The 19,756-nt window shown below is 51.4% G+C and overlaps 1 protein-coding gene across 4 annotated transcripts; it reads right to left on the bottom strand.

Annotated features, from left to right (window-relative positions):
- On the bottom strand, positions 1–19,315 carry STRIP1 (striatin interacting protein 1). Of its 4 annotated transcripts, XM_043876668.1 has the most exons (22): positions 19,098–19,315; positions 16,652–16,721; positions 15,857–15,931; positions 15,300–15,434; positions 14,915–15,035; positions 14,082–14,150; positions 12,964–13,070; positions 12,730–12,857; positions 11,301–11,483; positions 10,706–10,923; positions 9,452–9,517; positions 9,280–9,343; positions 8,129–8,200; positions 7,566–7,640; positions 7,273–7,370; positions 5,906–6,032; positions 5,597–5,697; positions 4,788–4,854; positions 4,130–4,234; positions 3,280–3,484; positions 1,894–2,187; positions 1–152 (listed from the first exon to the last, which is right to left on the bottom strand). In XM_043876668.1, the coding sequence occupies exons 1-21, from the start codon at positions 19,275–19,277 to the stop codon at positions 1,940–1,942; spliced, it is 2,514 nt and encodes an 837-aa protein (XP_043732603.1). In that variant the 5' UTR covers positions 19,278–19,315; the 3' UTR covers positions 1–152; positions 1,894–1,939. The 4 variants fall into 4 exon arrangements, with proteins under 4 accessions (XP_043732603.1, XP_043732604.1, XP_043732602.1 ...); XM_043876669.1 differs by lacking the exon at positions 1–152 and having other exon boundaries at positions 1,261–2,187; positions 15,300–15,428; XM_043876667.1 differs by lacking the exon at positions 1–152 and having other exon boundaries at positions 1,261–2,187.
- Between the last annotated feature and the right edge of the window lie 441 nt (positions 19,316–19,756).

The following is a 19,756-nucleotide window of genomic DNA, read 5'->3' on the forward strand; positions in this document are numbered from 1 at the left end:
GAGAAGGAAATGGCAACCCACTCCAGTGTTCTTGCCTAGAGAATCCCAGAGACGGGGGAGCTTGGTGGGCTGCCGTCTATGGGGTTGCACAGAGTCGGACACGACTGAAGCGACTTAGCAGCACCAGCAACAGGTGGGTTCAGGAAGCCAGGCTGTGTGGTGAAATAAGAATGTGAAAATTTATCTTACTCAGACTGCAGTCTCAAAAATACACACTTGCTATTGATCCTAGTAGAAAAGAGCAGAGAATCCATCATGTACACATAAATTGTGTTGAATCCCCTTGTCCTGTGCAAGTTACTTTGTGGTAAAGGACAATTGCAGGGACTTTCTCCATTTCCTAGGCCGTGTGACTTACACACGGAACACACTGCTGGCTGCACCAGGCTGCTCATAATCACGCTGGTGCATCAAGATCCGTCCTGAAAGCCCAGCTCTGGGCCTGGACTGAGGCTTAGTGGGCAGGTACTGAACAAAAAGCCAACAAAGGGGAGAATTCCCCCAGAATACAGTTCTTTCCTAAGTCAAGACCCCTTGGAGACTTAGAAAAACCCCATACATGGCCTACAGGTAAGATAAGGAAACTTGTAGCAGTTCTGAAAAGGGGACACCCTTTCCCAGCATCAGAACATAAGATCCTCAGAAGCAGAGCCTCAAGATCGAGTGAGGTGGAGGCAGATGTATCCAGGGGTCCAAAGGCTGGAGGCAGGCTCCAGGAGGCCTCACACTGACACTGAACACAAAGGTGCGCCTTGCTTTTTCTTCAGCCACGTGGGCCTGCTGACCCTCTCTTTCCCAGGACTCCTGATGGTCTGCTTCCCCAGGCTCTGGGCACTTAAGTCTCCTCTCAGTCCCAAGCACCTGCCCAGGGAGGGCCCAGCACAGTCCACCCCTTCTCTGACCTGGCCCCTCCCCTCCTAGTACTGGAATTGGTTTGGCTGAGGCCAGCTCAAGGGTGTGAGCCAGAGAAACCTGGGGCTCCTAGTGTAATTATCTCTAACCCAGGGCAGGTGCAGACAACTTAATCACTTCAGCAACCCCAAGCCCTGGGGCTAGGAGCCCTGGGGCAAAACCAGACTGACTGGGGTAAGAACACTTGGGCCAAGTACCAACTCCCCCTCTCCTTCCCCCTCAGATGGGAAAAGTGGGCAGTTCGGCAGGGACAAGGGGGTGATCTATCAATGCTGGCAAGAAAACCCACTTTCTAGACCTGGAGGAGATGTTCAGGGGCCACGTTTCCTGCAGACAAGGCAATGGGCATTGGTTTTGCTTCCTTTTAATGTAAACAGAATACACAAACACATTAAAAACCTCAACATGACACAATACACATGTATATATAGATATTTACAGACCTCACACACCAAGAAAAAAAAAATGGCCCCTCTGATTAAGGGAGGCTTCTCCTCCCCTAACCCTATCCAAAACCAAACTGCTGAGGCAGCTGCAGGAGCCTCTGCAATTGCTTCTGGATGAAACCTAGCAAGAGGCTGGAATGACATCAGAAACCCCCAGAGCAAGGCCAAGATTCCGCTCTAATCCCAAGCCCTCCTTCATTGGCAAGCTGACATGCCAAGGATTTGTGTCTCAGAAGAGTGAGCATGACCCCTGAAATTCAGACATAATGCATTCCCAGCCCATTCCAGCCTTGGGTGGAATGACAGAGGAGCTGCAACCATGTCCAAGAGAGGAGGGCAAGGAAGAGTGAAGGAAGACAGGATCTCAAGCAGAGAGATGACCACTCCCGAGCAGGACCCTGGGAATCAAAGAGAAGCCAGATCCAGACTTGCCCACCAGCCCAGCACTGGCTCAGAAGGGCACGGTAGGGATGTGCTGCCACCTGGAGGAGGAAGGGAGCACTGCAGCAAGGAACCAGGACAGCCCCTGGGGTACCTGGAGATCACCCCTTCTTTCATTTTCAGCCTCTTGCCCAGGAGCCTCACTGCAGCAGCTCTTCCCAGGAAATGGGCTTGGAGAAGACCTCCCTTTCTAACCAGAGGTCATAGTTCATCTGGAAGTCCTCAGGGAGGTCCACCCGCTGGCCCAGGACACTTTGCAGGCAGTTATCCACAGGCAGAAAGTCAGGGTTGCTGTGGGCCCGGTCATAGCGCCGGGCGTTGAAGCGCTCGATGTTGGCACGGAGGGCACACTCCTCTGCCTGGAAGTCCCAAGGCCGGGCATCGAGATCTACGACGAAGCAGAAGGACATGTTATGTTGGGAGCCAAAGCCTTGTGGCAGCTCCCCTTGGGGTCACTGCGGCTCAGGGCCATGTAGGCCTGGGCTTGGACTGTTCAGTGTCAACCAATAGCAGGAAACTTCCAAGCCCAACCCTCGGGAAGACTTACAGGACTTCTTTCCCAGGTACACAGGAAAGTCAGGTCAAAGGCGAAACGCCAGAGCTACAGAGAAAGAGGCTATACAGCAGTTTGTGTGGATCTGCTGAAGGAAAGCCAGGAGCACAACACTTCTCTGAAAGTCACATTCCCCCTGGCTCTCCCAGGTAAGAGGCAGGAACCTGCAGATACCCCCGTTTGCTTATTCTCTCAATTCCCTGACCAGGTGCTGTGGGCCACCCTGGCTCTGTACAAATTCAGGGTGTTAGGAGTGCAGATGCAGTCCTGTGGCCCTGGTGCCGTGGTCAGGAATTCTAAGGGTGCGGCAGCATGCCTGGGGGTACCAGGAAGACCCACTCTGCCAGGGAGACCAAGGTGGGGAGGGGAGGAACACGTGCAGATACAGAGGGGTACAGGGAGGCATTCTGCCAGGAGAGGGAACAAAAGTCCGGGACAGGATGGCCAATGTGCTCAGAGCCCTAGATGTGATGGAAGCTGGGCTGAGAAAGTGGAACAGATTATAGAAGACAGGGAGGGACCATGTGTGGGCCTTATGTGTTAAGAGTTTGGCTCTAATTCTCAGGGAAATCAGAAGTCAAAGAGGATTTTACTCAGAGAGATACCACCACCAGATCTGGGTTTTATAAATATCACTAGGGCAAAGTCTGCGGCACTAATGGGAGGGAAAGGAACTAGAGGCAGGGAAGCCATCAGGAGCTGCGAGAATTTCGGTGACCAGAACCAAGGCAGCTGCAGGGGTGAGAGGAAGGATGAGAGGTCAGAGAAAGTCTTGTGACAATTCCTGGACAAGGAGAGAGGAGGCCCAGAGAGGAGCCGGGAGGACCACAGCCACAAGCCTGGCAGTCTCGCCAGGTCCCTCCTGGGCCTCCCATCCCGATGCTACAGAAGCGGCACTGGGCATGTGCGGGCTGCCCGGAGCCTCACCGTTGCCGTAGGCCCAGTCGTCGTTGAGCCGGTGCCGCACCTTCTGGTAGATGGCAGACATGGTCTTCATGTTGCTCTTCCGCCACTGCCGCCCCAGGTACTTGGTCTGCACCTTGAGCAGCTTCAGCACGTACAGCTGCATCATGGCCTGTTTCACCTTCAGGGCCCGCTTCAGGATGGGGGCCGACTTGAACACCACCAGCATCTGCGAGGGGGCAGGAGGGAGGCCATGTTGAGGGCAGAAATAAACCGTGCTCCATCATCCGCTGCTGTCCCTCCAGGGTTACGGGCAGGGTGGCCAGCTGTTACAGTCTTGCTCAGACTAAAGAGTTCCTTGGGACATATGACTTCCACTAGTCTCCTGGCTAAAACTAGGAAAGTCCCAGGCAAACCTGGATGGTTGGTCACCCGAGTTATGGGTCATTCTGGAATCTGAAGGAAGCTATGGATTCCGTCACCCAAAGTATCCCTATGTGCAGGTACATACACTTTCAGGGGGTTAGTGGGCCTCCCCACCCGAGGCATCCACAGACTCAGGGTTGAGACGATTCTCAGAACCCTGGTTATGTTACCAGTGGAGATTAAGAGGATATACAAAATTCTGTCTATATTACACGTGAATTTGTCTCAGTGCATGACTGTGCCTCTTCCAGCTTCTAGTTCAACTCATCAAGGAACAAGGGATCCACCCTCAACATCTAAGGATGTGGCCACAGGAGAGTTAGGTGAGGAGGATGTGGCTGCTCCAGCAGCCCTGGGGACTCCCTGTCCCCACGTGAAGGGGACAGGACGGTGTGTGGCACTCTGCTTTAAGCTCTGGGACTCATGCCTGCTGGCTGTGCTGACTCACCATTGTCCTTGAGTGCTTCCATTTTGTCAGCTTGTTCAAGATCCGAAGCAGATTAATACAAGAAAAGAGGTTTCTCCAGCAAAACTGGTTATTGTCACCTGCTTCCTGCAGGGAAGACCCAGGAACCATCGTCTCCTACACAGCTGCAGTGCCCCCCAGTTTCCCAGGCCCCCCCATGTGGGACCTCAGCACTGCTGGGTCGCTCCACGTGGGTACCAGGAACCCTCTCCTTTCCTCAGTCCAGGGGGAATGCCATCCCAGAAGCTGGCAGAAGGTAAGGGGTGCTCCCTAGAATCTTCCTGCAGGAAATGTGGAGCATGATATTGGGGGCCCGGCCTCAGCCCCCACTCCCTGGCGCACCCAGGCTCCCTCAGAGCTGTGGCCCCAGAGTTCCAGTGTGGGGAGAAGGAAAGAACTCGACCAGGTGAGCTCTGCGTCAGCAGCCCCTGAAGACCACAGTCCTGACAAAGTTATTTCTAAATCCAAATGTTCCTACAAGGTTCCCTCTCTGGTCCTCCTGTGCAATGTCAGTGCTTCAAAAGCCAGGCACTCAACAGTGAGCTGACCTGTAAAGACACCTTTCCCCGGGGGGAGGAGGCAGGATCTCCAGTCCGGCCCTTACCCAGAGGGAGCGCCGGGGCACAGGCCAGCTACTCACCAGACTCTCGGCAGTCAGCTCTGGCAGCTCGTGCACCACGCAGTGAGGGTAGTCCAAGACAGAGATGCTGCAGGGGGCAAGAGAACAAGGCACCCACCGTGAGCAAGGGCTGGGGCCTGGCAGAACGGCCACTGGCGCCTGGCTCTCCTCTCTGACTTGCCGGAGCAGCAACAGTAATCTACCTTGCCTGCACTACCCTGACAGGAAAACACCTGCTACAAGAGCACTCGTAAGACCCCTCTGTAGCCAGAAACAAGCTTGTAATCTTGTGAGGGGTGGAGACAGCACGGTATCCCTCAGCAATAAACCTGGGGTCCGGGGGTAGATTTCTCAAGGCAGTTAATTTATGCCAAACCCCTACTGGAGACTGTGTCTGGCTGACAGCTGAGCTTGTGGTGCATCACAGTGACAAGCAGTCAGAGTCAAGTACAGCCGGCACCAGGTGATGCGGCGGGGTAAGGGCAGACAAGGCATCACACTGCACATGGCCGAGCTCCTGGGAGAGGGCAGGCAGCCCCGCCAGTCTCCTCAAAAGAATGGGGGACGCAGAGGCCTGAGGGCAGTACTGGAGCCCAGGACGAGAACCCTCCCACCCAGGCACAGGCAGACTGAGTCACCTGTCACCAGACTAGCCAGACTTAGGCTTGACAAACTGGCATTTTCTACAGACCACGTCTCTTTCATCTTTGGATCCCGACATCTGGCAAAGCACCAGCTTGTGGATGCTGACTGGGCTCAGTGGAAGAGGCCAGCTAGGAGCCCTGCCATCTGGCCATACCCACCCCTTCCTGATCCCTGGTCCTTGTCACCTGTTCTTGGCAGTGATGTAGGACATAATGTTTTGATTGAAGAACTTTAGGATCAAAGGGATGCAGTTGGCAAACACCAGGTGCTGGGCCATGTACTCAAACTGAAAGCAACAGGAGAAAAAATAAGCATGCCCCTTGGGATCTCCCCCTTTCTCTAGTGATAAGAGGCCTCGTGTGGAGGACTGTTTATTTGCACATTCACGCAGAGCTTAGGGAGGTGTGAAGCCCAAGCCTCTATTCTTTGGGGCCAGAGGAGCGGCACTGCCCAAGGTCCTGGCCTCATGGACAGAAAGAAGGGGCTGTAGATACCTGATAGACGTGGTTCAGCTTGAAGTGCTTGAGTAACAGCAGCAGGACGGCAGAAATGGCCTTAACGATGACCTCTTTGTGGCGGTTCACATCCACTCCCAGCTTCATGCTCTGCAGCACTGTGGTGCTGGAAGCACAACCCCTGGTGAGCTCCCAGCACGTGCAGCACCTCCTGCCTGGCGCTCCCAGGAGACAGGACCCCAGAGCCTTCTTGGGGCAGAGCTCCCACCTAACCCTCCACCCTACGGACATCTCAGAGGTTAGGCCCGGCTCCTCTCACCCACCTCCCAAGCAATCTGGCTCAGTACAACTGACTTCTTCCTTGTGATGCCCCAACATATTCTTAACCTATTTCCCTGCTTTTCCTCCAAAAATGAACTTCTCATCTCAAGATCTTCCTTAAGCTTCTGCCACCATACGTACTTGTGTTCCTCAGAGCATGTTCTGTTGGAATACCAGCATATTGAGATGGCTCACGTTATGGGGAAAAGGGGTTCGGAGTTAGATAAATTTAGGAAGCATTTACTTAAATCAGTTTCTTAATTTAGGAGTTAAGTTCTTAATTAAGGAGTTAACTATAAATCTTTATAAGAGGAGATTTAATATTTAACTCTGGAATCCTTTTTCCAAGGACCACCAGATGGCCTGGTGTTCTAGAACACCCACTTTGCTGTTGGCCACCCCTCCTACCCCCTCACTGCGCTATCCCTGCTACACTCAAGGGGCTAGCCCACCAGAGAGGCTCAGAGCTGGGCAGTACTGGCAGGCAGGCAGGAGATCAGGTTCCCGCGTCCTTCTCAAAGTAGAACGTGATCTGAGTTTGTACTCTCACATCAAAAGGATGAGATCAGGGGCCCAGGGAGGAAGAACCCCTAAAGATTTCACTATTACCCTGAGACACTCAAAAATATTTTTCATGCCAGTTCACTGGTGAATAGTAAAGAATCTACACCCGGTTCCAAAGGCTGATTTTTGTGCAGAAGCTAAAAATGTATGTCCTAATGTCCTAATCACATAGCTTTCAAGGGAGCACTTGGGGAAATGTCAGACACAGCTCCATTCATTTAACAGAGGAGGAGGAGGAAGTGACTTCTCCGATTTATTCAGTCGCAGAGTCTACACTAGAATCCAGGCCAACTAGATGAAAGTGTCCCCACAAGCAGTAAAACTAAGTATTTTACCCAATACATTTTCTTTCTTCGAAACCAGGAACACCCTAAAGTTAATCTGCAGAGAAGCTGAGCTAACATAGCAGCAGCAGCAGCAGCAGCAGCAAAGCAAAGAACCACCGCCGCCGGCAAACGTGGGCTGAAAGGCAGACACGCCCCCTTTCTGTACATCATCAACAAGCAAGACTTGGTACTCACGGCATCTCCTCAGGCAGGACGTCAGCTAGGATGTTGATCGAGTCTGTTTTGGCCTTTGAGGTGGGAGCTGCGGCCAGCAGGATCTTCAGCAGCGCTATCTGGGGAGGACCAGACATTCACACAGCGTGGCTGAGAGGGCCCTGGGCAGCACAAAGTCTTGAGAGGCGGTGCTTTTAGAGGTGCTCAGGGGGCACAAGGAGGGGCTCAAGGACACCGGTGGGCAGGCTCTCAAGGCCTATGTTGTGAGGAGGTGACCCCATGGCAGGCAGAGCGCTCAGGAGGCGCACACTCACCATGTACTGTGGCAGGCTAGGGAGCAAGCCTTGGTAGAGAGTTTCTGCAGGGACCTGTTCGACTTCCTCTTCTCCCTTTCAACACAATGGGTACAAGGGGCACTGATACAAAGCCTGGTCCTGACAGTGCCCTCCTGAGCCTGCCTGCTAGCTGGCTACAGGAGAATCTGTAAGGATGGACGGAAACGACAAAGCTAATGATGATCACAAACTCTTAGTAACAAAATGTGCCAGGTACTTCACTTGTAAAGACACAATGAATCCTTACTACAACTCTATGAAAAAAGTACCATTGTTATTTCCATTTAACAGGCGAGGAAGGGAAAGCAGAAGGAGAGGGAGTACCTTGCCTACGTCACCATCCACCAAGGGTGGAGCTGGGATTCAGAGGTAGGTGGCGGGCCCAGAGTCTGCTCTTACCCCTGCACCTGACACGCAGCAGCCCAGCAGCGGGAGCTAGACTGGGAGCCATGTGAGGGCAGGCCAGGGTACTCTGCAGCCTAGGCCCATACGCTGCTGGGAACGGCCGGGATCCTGGGAGCTGAGGAAGGCGCCCAACTCACCCCCGAGAGAGGAGAGCGAAGGTAGTCCTCCTCCATCTGTGCCTGGACCTCTGCAATTGACGTGTACTTGTGCTGGAGAGAGAGGGAAAGAGGCATTAGGATAAACACCCCACATTCTCTGGCCAAATGCCCACACCTGGGAAAGACCCCATGCAATTTTCCTCAAACATCATCTTCTGGAAGAGGGCTAAATCACCACAGAGATCCTGAACTAAAACCCAAACCCAAGATATTTTTCTAAGTGGGCACCTATCTCTTAAAACCAGTATAAAAAAAGCACGCAACAGATTAGGGGGAAAAAAGGCAAATTAAAGGAGAGAAGGGGACCTTCAGATAGCTACAGCTATAGGAGGAAACTTAAAAGCAGAATCAAGGACTCAAGTACTCAGAACCAAGTACTCAAATACTCAAAAAGCCTAACTGCATGAGGCCCACCTAATACTACAAATTTCAAAAATATATTTCAAAAACATGAACATTTACATTCCAGACACGCTCTTAGGGGACACACCTCTTCCTCACTGTGCTGTTTCCTCCCACTGGAGGGACACGTGTGTACCAAACACCCTGGTCTCTCCCTGCCGCCCCCCCATCACTCCTCCCCTTCCTGACTGGCCAGTATGGGAGGAGGAACAGGACAGTCTCAGCCCAGCCTCTTTCTCTTCTCTCTTAAGGAAAAAGAAAAGCCTGTGTACTCTTCCGCTCCTTGCCTAGGCTGAGCAGGGTTCCGCCCTCTCTGGTCTGGGCAGGCGAGAGAAGGGAGGTGTCAGGACACCTCCTGCCGCTGTGCTCTCGTATCACCCATCGGCAACAAAGCTGGCATTTGAATCTCCATCTGCCTGCTCCTCTAACTCAACTCCCTGAACTCGGGCAAGGAAAACGGAGGCTATTTCCTAGGCCCCTTAAAACGCCAACAGTCAGTTAATATAATCTTTAATGGGTACCCCTGTAAGTACCCAATAAAAAAGTTCACTTAAAATAAGTAAAATGTATGAAAAAGTGTTTTCAAGCATACCGCCACTGTCCACCTACTCCTCCACCGCTCGTTCCTTCAGGCAGACAGAAATTTAAAAAGGGTTCTCCCAACAGGCTGGTCTCACTTTACTCACTTGGGACCAAACCAGGCCAAAAGCTTACCTGAGGCCACCTACCTGTTTCAGAGTCTTAATGCTTTCGTGGATTGGCCTGGGCAGCCCCACCACTGTGTTCGTGTCACTGGAGAAGAACAAAGGCCCCGTGTTAGGTCTGGGTTCTCACACACCTGAGGCCGGGAGGGTGACCTTCCCACTACCTTTCTTTAAAAGGCACTCAGATCATACTCACCTGCCCAGAGTGTAACCTATGAACTTGCTGCGGCTGGACTCGAGGAACATCTCAATGTCTTTCTCCCTGCCAAAGGAAAAGACTGCGGCTTTCTTACAAGTTACCTCAAGGCCTCATGGTTAATGAAACACAGAACGTCCAGAAATTGTGAAGCCAAAAGTCTCCCACAATTGTTTTTCTTTTTGAAAAAAAAAAAAAAAAAAAAGAACTGAAACCTTCAGACTATTTTAAGGTCCTTCATAACGCTGTTGGATCAATACTCTGAAAACATACTAAGTGTAACTAATTTACTCATAAAATTAAGGTGCTACATCAAACTTAAAAGCATACTTTATTCAAGCGTACTTGACATTAATAACAAGTCTGTCAACAGAATTTTTCAGATATTTATGACAGTTCCAATTACAGCTGTAAACTACCCCTTTTTTCATATGAGTCATATTGTCCTGTCTCAGACTATTAGGCTAGCTTGCATTTTCTGATGACTTGTTCTGTATCCCCATCACAGATCACTGAAAACTGGGGCTTTACTTAGATCAAGAAAATGACTTCTATATCCTTTCCGATGTTCATCTATTTCTTAAGTTGATACCCTTTCAAACAGATTCCATTTATATGCATACAGGAACCTTCAAATCCATGGATTCACACACATGTATCTCAAACGTCTTAATTATGGTTCCAAAGAAATTCTTCCTTAATCTATAAGCAAGTAAGTAAGTGAAATCGTTCAGTTGTGTCCGACTCTTTGCGACCCCGTGGGCTGTAGCCCACCAGGCTTCTCCGTCCATGGGATTCTCCAGGCAAGAATACTGGAGGGGGTTGCCATTCCCTTCTCCAGGGGATCTTCCCGACCCAAGGACCGAACCCAGGTCTCCTGCATTGCAGGCAGATACTTTAACCTCTGAGCCACCAAAGAAACCCTTAATCTGTAATTTTCTGTCAAATATCATACACAATCCCTGGGAGGGTAGAGATGGGTTCCCTTAAATGTCCTTGTTTTAATTTTTTTCTATTTCCTTTTACTAGTATCACGTCTAACCAAGAGCTAATCCACGTTCCTGACTTGAGAGCCATATAAGGCCTCTTTGTGCCAGGCCAGCACTGGGCACTTCAAGAGAGGTTCATCCCAAGGTCAAGGACATCCTGGCCTTGCACAGGACCTCATGTGACAACTCAGGCCAGATGCCAGGCCTGCGGGAATGATGACTCTGGTTTCAGGAGTGAAGAGCATTCAGGAGGTCTGAGACTCACCTGACCTTGGGAGCCCACGGGAGCCCCTTTGGGCAAGTCAGCCTGTCGGTCTGGGGGTGCTGCAGTGGGGGAGGCATGACCTCATCCCGCTCAAGGGGGAACGTCTCCCCCTCCAAACTGTTGTCGTCATCATTCTCCTCCTCCTCCTCTCGAGAGTCATCAGCCTTGTAGGGATCCCGCTCGTTGAAGGCATCCAAGTTGTCCTGCTTTATGAGTGCCTGAAAGCAAACGGAAGGGAGGTAAGACAAGAGCCAACCAACGAACAAGTAAGGGGCACGGAGGCTGGAGAGGCAATCATACAGAAAGGTGGAAGGAAGAGCCAGGAGCAGTGGAAAAACCCGAGAGCAAGGCACGGACTCGGGCCCAAGTGACAAATCATTTCTTGCCCCAGAGTCCCTCAGAAGTGCCGCGTGCTTAATGCCCACTAGATCCTGGCCCCTGGGCTGGGGACAGAGTGTCCCTGCTCTAAAGGCATGCACACTGACTCACTGATCAGAGGGGACTTGCAGCAACCTGGGGCTCATCCAGGGACCCTGCCACTGTACCTGTGTACCCTGAGAACCCTCAGGAGTCATGGGGACCTTGTCGCCCTCACCTTATGCTCCCGACGGCCCCGTTTCTGCTGCTGCTCAATCAGGTCAGAGGCAGAGGCTGGGGGTGAGGCGGCCCTCATGTTGCGGATGACCTTGATGCTGTCCTCAGGCAGCGGGGGGAGCCCCAGGATAGCGCGCTTCTCGGCCTTCATGCTCTGCAGCTCCTCAAAGCCGCCCAGAGTGCACTGCATCAGACAGGCGTGGAGCCAGGTCAACATGTCCACAAGTCCCTGTCTGTGTCAGGCTTGAAAGTATCTGTGACACCACAGCTTTACAGAGACCACGCAACCTCTGAACAAGGGCCTCGGCCCACCTCCAAGAGAAGTAAGCGACATCATCATGGGAGAGGAGAAAGGGGGGGCAAGGAGAGACAGACAGGCTGACAGACAGACAGGCTGACAAAGCCTGGTGCAGAAGCACACACAACTTGGTGTGGACCACAGACTCATCAAGTAAGAACAAAGGCTATCTGAAGAGCTTAACCCTTCAAGTTCCTAGAAAAGTAGGTGACACTCAAGTGCTTCAAAAGCTGTACATGCTAGTCTTTCAAAGTTAAATTGGGAATACAATGCTGGATGCTCAAATTAAGAAAACAAAAAAATCTTCACCTAAACATCACCCTAGAAGTAAAACCCCAGTAGAGCTCAATGATTTTAGGTTGCTTCATTTCATTGTTTCTGAGCAGTACAACTGCTTTCCTCTCTGGCTTCAATGAGGCTTCACAGGCAACCAACAGGCTTCTAGCCAAAATGAAATGTGTAGACCACTCTGAAGGGGCCTATACTCACTGAGCTCTGACTGCAGAGCTGGCCCATTATGGAAGATGGGAAGGTGAGGCCCGGGGAGAGCAAGAGTACAGACTCCAGCTCCTCTGTCCTCCCAGGTCGCTCCTCCTAGCAGAAAGTGCTCCTGGTCTGGCAAGGGTCTGGCTACTGAGCATGGCCCCCAAGCCAAGGGTGAAAGCCAGCCTGCTCTCCTGGACCCAATCCTTCCCTAGCTAGAAAGAAAGTAAGCTTTTACACCATACCCTGAGGATAATGTAAGCTCAGGGCTCACCCTTTCTTCTTTCCAGTGACATCTGACTGAGGGGCCCTATTACACCAGCTCTAATCTTGCCTCGAATCACTTTACAAGCTCCAGGTTCAAAGAGCAGCCTGTCTGGGGAGAAGGTGTTCCATGATTGCAGAAAACAGTTTCCAGGAACCAGAGAACCAACCACCTATTTTGATTCAAACGCCAAGTCCTCTTTGGCTGCTGTGAGCTCAAAGTGACACTTTTTTGTCATTTCCTTTCAGGACCCTTCTTTCAGAGTTTTATTTAACTAAAGCAGTTATGTATTCATATAATTCAGTATCCAAAAGGATACACAGTGAAAATCTCCCTCCTCCCCTGCCCCCGAGCACCTGAGTTCCCCTCCAAGGAAATGCTCACCAACACTGTCTTCCAGAGCAGCAAGAGAACCTTTTTCATGGGGAAGTGAGGCGCATGGCCACTGCAAAATTTGGTCACCATCCCAAAGAGCATGATGGCAAATGGCTCACTGTTGTACAGCGGGGAACCTGGGGGACACCAAGGTATCAGGACCATCGGCAGCAACAGCACCCTCCCAAAGCCCTCCAGCCTCCATTCCCAGGAAGGCCTCCAGCCAGGGCCCCCGAGTCCTACCCAGCTCAGCCCTGAAGGTCTGTCGCATCGTCCTCCACTCGGCCTTATCACCCTCACACTCCTGGTGAACGGTCTCCACAATCAGGTACATGATGTTGAGCAAGACCCTGGGAACAAGAGGCAGCTCGTAAGGGGGCAGGATGGGGGATCAAGGGAGCACCCCTGGCTTCCTCACATCCCACCCGACATGAGAAAAGTCTGCACACAAAGGCTGGCTGGGGCAGGGGTGGGGGTATGGGTGCGAGGACTGTAAGGTAGAAAAAACTGAAAACTCAGTCCCACAAAACACCTTGTGATGTTTCCTTCTTTGTCCCTGGTGCTAAGGTTGAGACCAGACCTTCTATTCTGTGTTTCTAGGGTCTGAGTGCTTACTCAAAGCAGATGCTTAATAAATGGCTACTGAATGGATGGACATGAGCAAGAATGGCCCAAAGCATTTACTACCCTAAGCTTCCTGGAATGAGAAAAACAGAGGCAGGAGTGAGCTGTGGAAGTGGGTGTTGGATCCGACAAAGCAGAGGATGGTCAAGGTGAGAACAAGCAAGTGTTTACCCCATGATGGAGTAGAAACAGGAGCGAGCAGGACGATGGGCAGGGACCCTAACTACAGTAGGGAACGCTACCAGTATCTAATCTGAAAACTTCCAAATTCACAAAAAGAGGTGTATTCTAATCCTCACAAAAATGGAAAGGTGATCTTGCTGCCTAGCAGCTGCTCAACTTTGGACACAGCCAGGAAACATCCTGAAGCCCTCAGGACTAACCCCATGCAGATGGGCATCAAGCTATGCATGTGCTTCTTGACACAAGAAGCCACATCGCGTGCTTCATCCCAATACAAAAGCCACTCCACCAAGCTTCTTGGCAGCAGTGTGGGCAGGAGGCCACACTTCTAAGCAGCTTCACCCTGGATTTCCTCTGGGGGTCCCATCCCAGGGCCCACCCAGGGAGCCCTCAGTAGGGCCTACTCATCATACACCGAGCCCATCGCATCCACAGATCAGTGCGTGCAAAAGAGCAGCGCACACAGCGAGGAAACCCAGAGCGCCCGCCCCTGCCCGCCCTGCCCTCCTTCTCCGGGTAGCGCTCGGGGAGCCCCGGTGTGCGGCTCGCCTCACCTCAGGTCCGTGCTGTCAGCCAGAGAGATGGCTGGCTTCCTCACGGCACTGCTGCAGGCAGCACTGTTGCTATGGGAGAGACGTGAGAGTCAGCGCCGTCCCCCAGGCAGGAAGAGGAGTGGCTCTCCCAACAAGTGCTGCCCAGTAAGGAGATAACACCCGATGCGATGCACTCAGACTGCACAAGAGCCCACAGGACCCAGCGGGCAACACTCAGGCCCTGACCCAGGCTGCCAAGGTTGGAATCGTGGCCCTAATGCTGCCTAGCCACGTGCCCCTGACACTCAATTTCTCCATGCCATAGTTTCCTCATCTGCAAAATGGGGACGGTCACAGCAGCTACGTCATTGATGAGTTAGTGTGTACAGTGTCCTTAGAACAACGCCCGGGACATGCAAGCACCCATGGGGCGCTTTTACTACTGATGGTGTTTTCCTTAGATGAGCAGCAGCTGACCTGTCCGAACAAAGGACTAGGGGAGACAAAGGCCAGAGCAGGTGTCGTTTGCGCCCATGTGTCAGACTTGTGTCTGGTCTCCTGCTCAGGGGAAACTCAAGGGAGTGTGCGGGTTCACACTTTTTCTTTTTTTTGGAGGGGCACTGTAGGCCTGGGCAGGAGCTGCATTGTCGAATGAGCTCTTTGGTGTTAGTGAGCTGTGGGGCCCCTCACTGGTCTTCGAGGTTTGGGTCAGCATCTTGCCTGTTATTCAAACTGACTGGTCTGAACAGAGCCCCATGTGACCCATTTAACCCTCTCAAAACTGGTTGTTCTGCAAGCTCTGCCCCTCTGCCCCGCTTCCCCTTCCCCTACTTAAGCCCCTCAGAAGAACTCACTCTATTTCCATGTTCAGAAGCTCCACCAGAGCGTTGAAGGTGCCCACCTCCAAGAGCAGAAAGGTGTTGTAGCGCATCCAGGACTGAACCTCGGCCTCTGAGCTGCACTCCCCAAAGGTGCCTGCAGATACAGGGCATGGCTCGCTGCGCTCCTGCCCGCATCTCACTGGGCAGCAGACACAGGGCATGGCTGCGTCCCTGCCCGCATCTGGCCGGGCAACAGACACAAGACAGGGCTCACTGCGCTCCTGCCTGCATCTGACTGGGCAGCAGACATCTGACCGGGCAGCAGACACAAGGCACGGCTTGCTGTGCCCCTCCCCACAGCTGACTGGGCAGCATCACTGAAGCTGGCGTCAGGGGTCCCTGGGTGTCCACTCAGTACCTTGGGCAACATAGAGGATCGCCCGAGCCACCTTGAGCCTCTTCTCCCTGGCAGTGACCTCCAGGCCATCCAGCAGCCTCATGGCGTGGGTGCGGTGCTGGTTGGTGTCCAGCTCGGTCCACTTCCGATCTGTCACTGCCGGGAGAGAGACTGCTTAGATTGGAGCCTGGAAAAATCCTCCCAGTGGAACAGACACCATGTTAACCCATCAAATTCAGGACTGCCACAGGATCAGAAGCTCAGAAAGATAAATTACTCCTTACATAAGGGAGGGGGTCACACCACTGCCTCATGAATTTGAAGTGTGATTGAAATACTGCTATTTTGGGTGCAATTTTAATTACATAATGTTCCCCTCATGATACACACTTCTGAAAAGCCCCCACCAGAGTACCTGCAAGCCCACCCTACATGTCACATCTGGCCTTGAATAACCACGGTTCAGCAGGCTTCTCAGGCCACTCCAGGATGACCGAGGTCATTCAGATGACTAAGAGAAACCTGTAGCTCTCAGGATGCAGGGTGAAAGGAGCCAAGAAGTAGGGGAATCGTCTCACCATGCATCCGGAAGTCCTCCTCAAAGCATTTTCGATTCATCAGGAATTCTGGTCCTTCCGTGTAGCTATAGAGCTCTATCAAGAAAAAAGGTCATTATCTCCATGTCCATGTCCCATAGCAGGGTCACAAGTAGCAGAGAAGGTAAGACGTCTGCTTCCAGGCCCAACTCTGTCCCTGAGTCATAGTGACTCCTGGATGATGCTATCTAATTACTAAGGGGGGTCTCAGTGCTCTAATGTGCACAACAGAATGCTGACTACCCTTGCAGCCAATAACCAGATGCCAGCTAGGCATAAAGCCTGGCATTTCCAGTCCAATGCGCATTGATCCCACCATGCCATGCCAAAGGCTGACTGCCACCATGAACATGTCTCTCTCAAGGGGCATGAGAACAGGGCCTGTACTATGGAGGCTTAAGAAGCAGCTCGGGCTGATTTCATACTACATATGAGCAGCAGTGGCAACAATAGATGGGCACAGAGGTAGACCCACTCACTGGCATTCCTCAGGACTCCTTGTTCAAGGAGAGACCACTGTCAGGGGGATTGTGTATGGCCAAAGAACATCAATGTCCACAGTGGGACTGGGCCACAGCCAATTGAGTTGACCATGTAGAGATGTTTCATAAAAGTAAAGGACAAGTCAAAGTTATGAGATACGAAGGGCTTGAATCTAATAATAAATTTTATATAAACATATCATTACTAGTATTAACCAGGAGATAAAATGAATTCCAAAATGACACTCACTCTCAATTTTATTAAAGACCAAATAATAGACAGCCTCTGCCTTACCTGAGAGCTCTGCAGCCCACTTGTCTGTGTCAGCATACTCAAACTCCAGGTCTGGAGACTCAGAATAGCCCTGTTGAGAAAAGGAGTTATGTAAAAGATCACCGTGAGTGTTTTCCAAAGGAACAAACACACATGCTTCCAGAGACACCACTGTGTTACAAGACATCACTGCCTTCACTTTTCTGACCTTTTATCACAATGTTTTTGTCTTCTGGGTTAGTTCAGCTCTCCCTACCAAGCCCTCTCAGAGTACCTTGCACTACTCCTTCATGGCACTTACCATAACTCATATGCATCCGTTTAGTGTCCATTCTTCTCACCAATGATTTCACAATGCCCAGCAAAGTACTTGGCATGAATGACTGAATGAAGAGTGTATACTCAAATAAATACTTGTTGGATAAATGAACACTAAAGCTTCCATGTGTTCCATGCAGTAAAATGATCATTCCACATGGCGCAATGATTTTAGAAGCCTCATTTCTTTCTGGCTAGTGGGCTATCAACAGCTCAGTACAAAATAAGTATTGACACCCTCAGTCTTCCTGCCTTTCTCTCAAATTTCAGCAAGAACTGACAGAGAAGGCAGCAGCTGAACAGAAATGGCTTCCCTCCCACACACAGGAGAGATTATGGCAAAGAATCTTTCTACTGCTGGAAATATGTGAGAACTGAGAACACACCATCTGGGAAGCCTTGCTCTGGGAAAAGAGAAGAGGTGAAGAAAAAGGTAGTCCTCAGCTTAATTACAATCTACTTGGGAAGACAATGACCACCCACAAAATGACATAACATGCCCTCAAACATGAATAACATAAATAACTCTACTTCTTACTCAGAGGCATCAGACTGCACACTTTCCTAAGTTCCTGAGCTTCAGTTTTGTCATTTATGTAACGAGGATGACAAAAATCTATCTTGAAGGTTTTTTAAGGACTAATCAAAACGATGTAGCACACAGTGGGCTCTCAGCAAATACCTGCCTCCCTGTCCTGCAGGCATGCCTCCAGCTACTGATTTCAGCTTTGACTCAAAAAAGAGCTGTATCAGTATTTCTAAGAAAATAGATTTTGACAGGTCTCTCAGCTTAAATGTGTTCACGGAATGACCTTCCATGTGTTGAATCTACATAGAAATTAAAGGGTAGAAAGTACATTTAATGGAAACACTTAGGAAAATTGTTAACTATTTAAAAACTATGATGCCTCTGACGATGACAGTGGATTCACCCCTACCACTTTTAAAATCCTCCATATTTGAAAAATTATTAAGAAGTCACCAGTGATGTGCAAAATCAGCCCATCATGCAAGGGCTACTAAAAGGTCAGTTTCATTGCTTTTTCAAATAATTCACTTCCAGCTCAAAGTGTATCTGACTGGAACTTGTCAAATTTTAATATTTTACCAGAAGTTTGTTCTTGCCAACAAAAACCAAGAGCTTGAGAGGTACTGATTTCAGGTGTCTGAAGATAGCATCATCACTCAGGTATGACCTGATACATTATATCTGGACAAGAAAAAAAAAATGCCCTCTTATTAATAAGCACCTGATTGCTAATCAGCCTCGCGGTTGTCTCAGGTGAAAGAAATTTCCTAGTAAGTGCTCTGGGAACATGCTGATTAAGAAGCCCTAAAACGCTGCTACCGTGTGTGTCTTCATTCATGAATTCTACAATGGAATGCAGTGGGAGTATTCTTTAACTCGGGGTGAGGTGACTAGTCAGCTCCAGACTACGGTGTCTCCGGAATGGGTGGAACAGCCCACGAACGAGAGAAGAGAGATGTTGAGCCCCAACGCCTGTTTAAATTATTCCTGATCTGGGCACACCGACCACCTGGCACTGTCTAACCGTGGCCTGAATCTGCAGTGGCTGAGGTCAGAGCACAAGACTGCTCCCCTTTCCAAGCATCGCGACCTACAGGCGCGGAGTATTGATACTATTAGTGCTGATTAATTAGCTCAGTCCTTCTCGGAGGGGCTTTCCCAACCCTCGCCAGCCCCTTCCCAGCCCACACACGCCCTCCACCGTGCGCCGCAGAACCCATAGGACCAGAAGCTGGAGATGATTAGGGGGTCGGGGGTGTAGCCGCCCCGCCCTCTAGAGCGCACGCAGATCACTGACTCTTCACCCGAGAAATGGGGCAGGGGGCGGACTTCCCAGGGGCTGGGGCCCGGAGGCCGCGCCCACAGCCCGGGCCTCAGAAAAGCCGATACCGGCTCCGGGAGCTTCTCCCGGTCGGCAGAGCTCGGGGCGGGGACCGCAGCTTCACTCCTCCGACCCCCGGGGATGCCAGCCTTGCTTCCTGCTCCTTTCGCTGTAAATGACAACTTCCCTGCCGAACCCTCCAGGAAACCCAGCCTGGACCCGAAAGTGGCCCCGAACTGGAGCCCGGGTCCACCGGCGCCGCCCGCCTGGTGCTAGCCTCGCCCCCCGAAGCTCCTGACCTCCGAGTCTTTTCTCTGGTTGCGGTTGAACTCTCGGGCTTTGCCACCAGGCAGGAGGCCCCCGGCGGTCCGCGGTGCCCCAGGTGGAGGCTGCGCGGTTGCAGGCGGCGGAGGTGGCGGCGGCTGAGGCTGCTTGTTGTTCATGATCAGCGGGCCGGGAGTGCCGGCTGCCGGCTCCATCTTGGCGGCTCCACACCCCCGGCTCAATTCACTGACTATGGCTGTGATGCAATTCTCGCGTGATTTCCTCTCGGAACGCGCCCTGGTCGCCATATTAAGTGTGGCGGCAAATGCCAGAGCCATCTTGACTGCCCAACACCTCGCGAGATTTTCCCTATGTGAAATTTTACCCTTGTTGTAGTTTCTGTTTCGTTTCCAGTTTAGAGATCGTTTTTTATCTGCAAAGCCTCGCTTAACCCCTCAGCCAGTTTAGTGGAACCCCTCTCTTTCCTTTAACATCGCTTTGCACTTGTTACTTTCACAGCTCTGTCCAAAGCTTGGGGGATATTGTAGAGAACAAAATGGACACGATCCCAGCCTTCATGGAGATTACCTTCACGGGGGAGATGTGGGAAACGGATGAGTAAATCAATGAAACAATTACACTTATGCCATTCTTTTAATCATTCTTTCAACAAACATTTAACGAATGTCTCCTA

This window comes from Cervus elaphus, chromosome 20 (genome assembly GCF_910594005.1).
Source record: "Cervus elaphus chromosome 20, mCerEla1.1, whole genome shotgun sequence".
NCBI classification, from domain to species: domain Eukaryota; kingdom Metazoa; phylum Chordata; class Mammalia; order Artiodactyla; family Cervidae; genus Cervus; species Cervus elaphus.

What these genes read in the sequence shown, in the direction of transcription:
- STRIP1 (XM_043876668.1), bottom strand. Translation starts at nt 19,277, where the DNA reads ATGGAGCCGGCAGCCGGCACTCCCGGCCCGCTGATCATGAACAACAAG. An exon ending in GCATTAAGACTCTGAAACAG is followed by an intron (nt 8,201 to 9,279) that starts GTAGGTGGCCTC and finishes CTCTCTCTCCAG; the next exon opens with CACAAGTACACGTCAATTGC. An exon ending in GTCCTGCCTGAGGAGATGCC is followed by an intron (nt 6,033 to 7,272) that starts GTGAGTACCAAG and finishes TTGTGCTTCCAG; the next exon opens with CACCACAGTGCTGCAGAGCA.